This window comes from Hemibagrus wyckioides, linkage group LG26, assembly GCF_019097595.1.
Source record: "Hemibagrus wyckioides isolate EC202008001 linkage group LG26, SWU_Hwy_1.0, whole genome shotgun sequence".
Classification (NCBI taxonomy): domain Eukaryota; kingdom Metazoa; phylum Chordata; class Actinopteri; order Siluriformes; family Bagridae; genus Hemibagrus; species Hemibagrus wyckioides.
The window spans coordinates 18195672-18204284 of NC_080735.1; the positions used below are offsets into that span (position 1 = coordinate 18195672).

The 8613-nt window shown below is 43.3% G+C and overlaps 1 protein-coding gene across 1 annotated transcript; it reads right to left on the minus strand.

Annotated features, from left to right (window-relative positions):
* Positions 1-376: 376 nt before the first annotated feature.
* btbd3a (BTB (POZ) domain containing 3a) lies at positions 377-5947 on the minus strand. The gene is made up of 5 exons (XM_058380802.1): positions 5635-5947; positions 4484-4744; positions 4267-4357; positions 3761-3879; positions 377-3636 (listed from the first exon to the last, which is right to left on the minus strand). The coding sequence occupies exons 2-5, from the start codon at positions 4630-4632 to the stop codon at positions 2604-2606; spliced, it is 1392 nt and encodes a 463-aa protein (XP_058236785.1). The 5' UTR covers positions 4633-4744; positions 5635-5947; the 3' UTR covers positions 377-2603.
* Positions 5948-8613: the final 2666 nt, after the last annotated feature.

Sequence of the window (8613 nt, forward strand, 5' to 3'; positions counted from 1 at the left end):
CCAGGTTTACTCTGAAAACTACAAATCAAAACAAAACGTTGACCCTGAAATGATGCTTGTGTGGACCTGTAACATTTTTGGAGGCTCGAGCGTAATCTGAGGTGGTCTTTTACTCCTCCACCCGGTGGTTTGATGTTTTGTTCCTCCTGAGATGCATTTTTGCTGTAAAGTGTGGCTCATCGGGTTCCTGTTGCCTTTCTGTCCACTTGAAGCATAATATAGCTCTCATCTTGCAGGTGTTAGAAGGACAGCTGACATCTGAGAATCCAACACGTTTCAAGGAGCACTCCGTATCCTTGTCTCAGACACCATACAGTGACCTCACTGTAAAAGATCATTAAAATAACAACAATATTAATAATGACATCCACAGGGGTGTGTGAACTGAGTTTATTTCAGATTGTGTGTGTATTCACTGTGATTAAAGACGCAGTAGGCAATATCCCCCCCAACCCCCAAAAAATAGATACAGTAACAAGAGTCACTTCTTCACCAGTGAAAAGTCCAAAAATATCAAAGCACGAGTAAAGTGAGGAACAATGTGACGAGCAGCACGACACATCATCAAGCCCTTCGATAAACAATGGAAAAAGTGCTGGCTTTTATTTTTTTTTCAACAATCGGAGCTCTTTGTCATAAAACAATGTTCGGAGAACAAAGCTCACTGAGCAAGAGAAAGCCTACAGTGAGGACGGCGAGTGTGTGCAGCACACATCTGATACACGACAACATCTAGCACATCAAGTATAAAAGATGATCAAGTATCCATTTCATAAAATAAGCACTTACCCAGCAGAATGTATGCTAATGTGTACGAAAAAATGACTAACGGCAAACGTTTACTCGGACTGAATACGGCCTAGCGGCTACTTCATTTATTTGTTTTTTGTTTAGTGTTATTACCGAGTTGCAAGCTGCTTTCATATTCTGCGTTTTCAGAAACCAGTCAGCCATTTTCTTGCTAGCGAACCAGAAACACAAGGCACGATGCAGAAACTGACACAGAGTCCGGCTGCTTGATGGCTCCAGACGCCACGGTAGAAATTGGCAAGTGAATTTTAGCACTTTAATTGTTTTTTTTAAGCACCTGTCTGGTGCTGCTGAAGCTAATCCACAAAACCACAAACGAACGGCACGGTAATATGGCAGAGTTCTGATATACAGACGGAAATCCCTAAAGCTCGATCACTAACAAGATGTGATTAGTATATCGCATGATTAGCATCATCTCTGAAACCTTCCTCCGTTAAAAGACTAGCGCAGATAAACTCGCTGGAGAGGAAATGGTTCAGTGATTAGCTGCGTATGTCAAATGAGAACGATGCAAAATTGTTAAGCTAGCTAGCAAACATGCTTTCTAGCTCTGTTAGCGATGCTGTTCTTCATTCTTAAATGTTCTTATAGACAGAAAAAATAAACGTGAGATTTGAAACATTTCCTTTCAGACGATCTCACATTTGTGTTTTATTGTAATTCGCCTCGGTGGCATCTTTTAAAAAAGCTGTGAACTGAAAGGGACGCTGTAGAGTTTGCGTTTAGTGTTAGTAAAAGGCGTGGCTGTGGTTTGTTGGCCGTACCGGAGTGTGTTACAGTGGGTAAACTAACTAATAAGGCAATCGTGTGTAACGTTTAAAATGTAAGGTTTATAACAACATCTAGTGTTGTCTGCTCAGGTCGTGGTGATGAGGGAGCGCTGGTGATTGTCATGCTAGTGATGTCTCTAGTGTGACTGAACGTGTGCTAGCTGCCAGTCAGTATAACACCCCTCAACACCTCAGCATGGTGAGTTTAAACACCCCTCTATACCTCCGCATAGTGAGTTTAAACCCCCCTCAACACCTCGGCATGGTGAGTTTAAACACCCCTCTATACCTCTGAGTATGGAGTTTAAACACCCCTCAACACCTCCGTGTAGTGAGTCCAAACACCCCTCGACACCTCGGCATGGTGAGTTCAAACACCCCTCGACACCTCGGCATGGTGAGTTCAAACACCCCTCTATACCTCGGCATGGTGAGTTCAAACACCCCTCTATACCTCGGCATGGTGAGTCCAAACACCCCTCTATACCTCGGCATGGTGAGTCCAAACACCCCTCTATACCTCGGCATGGTGAGTCCAAACACCCCTCGACACCTCGGCATGGTGAGTCCAAACACCCCTCGACACCTCGGCATGGTGAGTTCAAACACCCCTCTATACCTCGGCATGGTGAGTTCAAACACCCCTCTATACCTCGGCATGGCGAGTTCAAACACCCCTCTATACCTCGGCATGGTGAGTTAAAACACCCCTCTATACCTCAGCATGGTGAGTTTAAACACCCCCCAGCACCTTCTGAATCTAACCCAAGTAAAGTTTAAGTGGAACATGGCAACAAGCCATCAGAAATCCAGGTCTGATGCTGCAGTTACAGATTTGCCACTGATACACCACTACAAGCATGAACAGTGATGTATAAGGGGAAAACTGTTCTGTGAAAATGCCCTGCCTGTTGTTACAACACAGTAACCACAACTATGGCATGAAGGTATATCTGTACAAGCTGGTGTCCTCTAGAGGATTGTCACGCGACCCTGCAGAGCTTACAGGTAAGAAGTCTCTCAGGCATAAAATATGAGCTCAGGTATCTGCCCCCCCTGCACTCCGGTGCCGTTGGTACTGTCCGAGGAGCACTGGAACTGGAAGGTGACCTTCCCGCACTGCACCTCGGTCATTCCTTCTTGGCCGAAGTAGCTGAGCTCATTGCCATCCAGCACCACGCTGGCTGTGTAGAACGTGTCAGGCTCCACCTGCACAGGGTGTTCGAAGAACACGGGGAACGTGCCGCTGGAGCCGTCCGAGAAATACTTGACGACGGCGAGGCCCAGCGTGGCTCCCTGTCTCTTGAGCTCAATCTTGGCCTGATATTCGGCCGAGCCGCAGCTGGAGCCGTAGAGGCCGAACCCGGCAATGAAGACGCGCCTGTCCACAGCAAACTGAATGCTGTCACAGCGTCCACGGTAACGCCACTGGTTGCTACGGTAGGCACATGACTGGAAGCGGTGGCAGCGCTGAGGAGTCAGGCCCTTCCTCGGCTGGCTGACGAAGGGCAGCTCAGGTTTGTTAGCTGCCGTGTGCCACAGGAAGACGGCGTTGGTCTCAGCTAGCGTGAGCAGGCCGCACTGCGCCGCACCATTGGCGAACTCATCCAGTGACATTGCTGGGACACGGATGAGGTACAGAGCGTCGCCCAGCACCAACCTCTTGTTTTCGACAGTTGGTTGCAGTTCACGCCGTTGGCACTCGGCCTCTGCCCAGCTGAGCGCCGCCTCCAGAACGACTGTCTCGCTCGCGTTGAGAGTTTCGCGCCGTAGGATGCTCTCCAGCGTACGCAGATCGATATCACAGAAGGCGTCAGAGCGCAGAGCAAGCTCAGCCTGGGCGTCGATCACCTGCCAGCAACGGCGCGTCAGCTCCGGCTCTTCGAACAGGCAGCTCTGTGACAGCAGCACACAGGCGTTGCGTGCGCTCAGGCTGGTCTCCAGGAACGCCACGCAGGCACGTGCCAGGTGAGGAACCATGTACTTCTTGGCAGCGTACAGCGTAGCCAGAACAGTGTCCGCACACAGGTCTATCTCATCACAGTAGATGTATCTGCAGGAGAAAACAGGAGGTGGAGTCAAATGAAAAGTTTCCAGTACAACAGATGGCTGAAACTCTAACAATTCAAGCACTTCTTTATCAGTACAATGCTCTTCTCTACTCTTATAATTCTCACTTGAGCATGGCCAGGAAGGAATGTGGCTCCACGTCTGGGATGCGGATCTCATCCTTATCCTCTGCCAGCTCCCCGTAGAACATGGCATAGAACACAGAGCTCCCGACAGCCAGGATGTACTGAGAGAGAGAGAGAGAGAGAGAGAGACAGAGAGAGACAGAAAGAGAGGGGTGTCATTTTAAGTACACTACTCATTATTTAACTGGAACTCAAACGCAAATTTTAACAGCTTTATCCTGAACAAGACACTTAGATTATTCCACTTCTCTTTTTATTGCATCCCATATCATATTTCTATGTATCACTTTATTGTAGAATAAACAAAAGTCATCCTTATTCCTGGTAATTAACCAGATACTGGCTTCTGTTCACACATGGGCACTCTTCGGAACTATATAACATCATTTCTCTTTAAATACACCAGCGCATGTGTGAACAGGGCTTTAGAGTGTGTGTTTGTAGGATAATACTCATTTCTGATCGGCTGGACTCTTTCCCACCCCTACCTTGTGCCCCGGGACTCTTTGTGTGCCCCCGGGAGGGCCGACCACGAAGTGTACGTCTGCCATCAGCTCGTTGTTGAACATGACTGCGTTTCTGGAGACGGAAAATTAAAAACATAACACAATCTTGTTTAACGTACAGTGGATTTAGTACACTGCTGTAGCGTGATACACAACTAGCTGTGTGTGAGAATGTCCAATTCTGTGTTTGTGTGTGTACCTCTCTCTGATGGTGGGATAGAGACCTTGCCAGTTGCAGCCCTGAACTGTGTTGTTGTTGCTGATGTTCTGCTGTTGGTACTGCTGCACCGCCGTAGCCGTCGCCGCCACAGAGGGCAACTTCTTAGCAGCATAAAGCTCACCGGCCATTTTAGCACACCTGGGGGGGTACTCAGGGGGCACTCATGACCAAACTGTTCCCAGGTGATCCGTATGGTAACGCCGCCAGGTATCACCGCTTCACCAAAAACAACTGAACCATCTGAAAGAGGAAAGAGTCAGTCAGTAAGAACAGGGGGGGAAAAAAACAATGAAGGGAGGGAAGAAAGTAAGGACACAGAGGGATGGACTGAAGGAATAAAGTCGGGAAGGAAGGATGGGATCAAGTTTGGATGAATTTAGGAAGGAAGGAAAATCAGGACGTTATAAAGCCAGGTAGGAAGGACAATCAGGAAGAAAGAACAGAAGTTCTGTGAGAAAGACTGGATTAAAAATGGAAGTATGACAGCCAGAAAAGAAGAACGGAAGTCATATAGGAAATAAAGAATGAAGTGGTGAAGTCAGGAAGAAAATACAGAAGGAAAGCAGAAAGGATTAAAGTAATGTCCAGACAGAAGCATGAACATCAGAATGAAGAAGTACATTCAAGAAAGTAAGCCAGAAACACAGGAAGGATGGAAGTGAGGAGGAAAGGAGCAGTGATAGATAGAGAAGATAGAAAGATGGACGATTCAGAAATCTGAAGAAAGAATATAGGTGAAGAGAATGAGGAAAATCTTGGGGGTGAAGAAAGGAAAGTGAAGGCCGGGAAAGGAAGTGAAGAAAAGTGTAGAAAATAACGAAACGTAGCTATCTATTTATCCAGCTTTCTTTGTAGGAAAAATAAACAGGAAGAACTGAAGGAAGGAAATGGCAAAATCAGTCAGATATGATCCAGAAACGAACCCATTGTCCATCTGGAAGGGAATTAAAACGTTATATTAGTGAAGATAAATGAATCTCTCAGGGTCAGTGACAGAGGAGAGGAAAAACAATCACTGCAGTGAATGACCACACCAAACTGCCCGCTATATACAGACAGGAAATAACCTCGCTGTCAAGATAACTAGCCTCTAGACGCCGTGACAACAGCAATAAAATGAGCATAAGTACCTCAAATTCGCATTTCTTTAAAAAATAATCAGCGATTTATCGACCAGAAGATTCACTCAGATGCGCTTTGATTCTCACACACAGCTGGATTAGCCGGGCTAGCATGTAAACACAAGCTAACGATATTTTGGCTAAATAAATAACAACTAACGCTTAATTTAAAAATAAACAAAATATATAATCTAATATGTGTACAATATCACTTAATGGCCTTTATGTGACTCCAGGAAATCTGCAAATCTTAAAAGACACTCGACGGAAAAAAAAAAGTTTAATGTCAGCTAAAGAGTCTGACGACGGCCATATTTACTTGGGACCAATCACAAATGAGCAGAAAGGGCACTTAGTAGGGCGCGTAACCCGCCATGTTCTAGCCTATGAAGTGCACTTAGGAGGCAGGATGTAAATTGGAACACATCCTAAATCTGGCGACGCAACAAATCTGGCCCAGTGACACTCCCTGGTATCGGGTTTGTTTATAATGAGTCTTTGTGGCTATTTTTTTTTTTGGTTTAAGATAATGATTAGAATTTTATAGAAATGTTATTAATAAAAAGAAATGCTGAACAATAATGACGGACACGAATAAAAAATAATTCACTTCAGTGTTTGTACGAGTACACAAGCAGATGGCAGCAAAATCACTGGAATGTCATTTCTGTATGCGCTTTAATAGTCATTTATTTACCTTTTTTTTTCAATTTAGTCAAAAAATCTAAAAGATTGACTTTAGTCCTTTTTTAGTCCTTCTTTGAACACACCAAAGTCTTCCGAAGCTCTTGGAGAGTAAGATGTAGACACCACTAGGTAATTTTGGCCTCTGATCCTTATTTATTTTAGTTTTCCTGGACATTTTTTTCATTACACAAGTCTTCTTTTATGGCAAAGCATTGTGTCATGCTGTTATTGCATTTACATTTACATTTCTGGCAATTTGCAGACTCTCTTATCCAGAGCGACATACAAAAGTGTTTTGAACACTCCATCAGTGAATACATTAATGGTTCAATAGGACACAGACTTAGGACACCATCAGCCTAAAATGTTCATACAACAATACATAAAATAAACAGATAAAAAGTAAGAGCTAGTTTAAGTGCTTCAGGAAGAGGTAGGTCTTCATCCAGACATCTAGGGGAAGTTCATTCCACCACCTCGGTGCCAGAACAGAGAAGAGTCTAGATGTATACCTCCGTCTGACCCTGAGAGATGGTGAGACCAGTCGAGCAGTGCTAGTGGATCAGAGGGAGTGAGGTGCAGTCTGAAGAGTAATAAGATCTTTGAGGTCAGATGGTGCTGGTCCATTCTTGGCTTTGTAGGCAGGCGTCAGTGTTTTGAATCTGATGAAGCTACCGGAAGCCAGTGAGGTGGTTAGTCAGATTGAAAACTAGTCACGCAGCTACATTTTGGATCATTCACAGTGGATAAAAATAATTGGAAAATAATCAACTATTATCAACGCCTCAAAGTGGACTATTTTCCAATGACAGTATGTTCTGAAAGTGTTTCCTTCCTCTTAGACTGCTGCAATTCTATATATTTTTTAAAGATTACATTAAAACAATAAATTAAAATGTGACACATCCTACTTTTTTCCATTTATTCGTTTGTTACTTACAATGTAATGTTGTAGGTAAACTGCAGCTTGCTGTGTTATTAAGAACCTGAGATACGTATATAAAAAAAACGCCGACACTGGAGACTCCTTCCATAGATATTACCCGAACACTTCATTATAGAAAACTCCTCCATATGAAGTCATGAGTTATGTGATTTGCAGCAAGGCTGCTGTTAGAGAATATTCATACACACCTTCTGACCAATCAGAATCCAGGATTCAACAATCAAATGAGTCGACTCTTTGGTACTTTCAAGTGAACTTTGTCTAAATGAACTGTTATTTTAATTGATTTAATTTTGATGATGATACCATTTAATCATTCATTTATTCATTTATATTCAGTAACCCACCTTGTGGGTGGGTCATGTGTGTGTTTGGGTTTGACTCAGCTTTGTGTGTGTGTGTGTGTGTGAAGGGGTGATCCGTTATGCAGAGATGTTTACTGTTCAAGTCAGTGCACAAGACAATTTCGTTTCATGCTGATTTAATAAACAGGAATAATTTAATTAGTCCTTCGATTTATAAAATATAGAGCAAAAATGCAGTTTAAAATAATTTCAGGCAAAGAAAAACAACCTCCGGTCATAATATTGTAATATTTGTACGTTTTAGGTAAAAAAAAAAAGTAGCAGGGAGATGACTGAGATCTGAAAGAGTCGACTCATACTGGTGATCCGAGCCAAACGATTCGACTCACTGAATACAGCCAGAATTCATAAGAAGAGAACAGTCGGCAGAGGGCGCTGTCTGATCAGAGAACACTGCGAGTTCACACACACACACACACACACACACACACACCTTGCTAAGCTAAAATACTACTTTCTCTCTCTCTGGCTTCATTCCAACCCACACTCTAGAGCCCTGAAGCGTAAATCAGGAAAAACAGAACGTCACTTTTAGGTTGCTATGGTTACGATTAATAATACATTAACGATTAATAATACATTATGGGGCACGGAGGGGGCGTGGCCTTGTTTTCATTCAGCCTGTTGAATGACATGTTTCTCACTATACTGGGTGGAAAATCCGTGCTGTGTATCATACATATAGAAAATACAGAGTCTGATCAGTGCTGTGTGTGATTATGTAATGTGTACATTCTTGTTTTTCTACATGACTTATCACTTATACCTTTACATTTCTAGTGTTTAGTATTTTTTGCTATATTTTATTTTATTTTTAATTTAATACCTTTTTACCTGTGTTTGTGGATGCTGCTGGAAGTTGTAAATTTCCCACTGGGATGAATAAAGTATCTATCTATCTATCTATCTATCTATCTATCTATCTATCTATCTATCTATCTATCTATCTATCTATCTATCTATCTATCTATCTATCTATCTACTGTATCT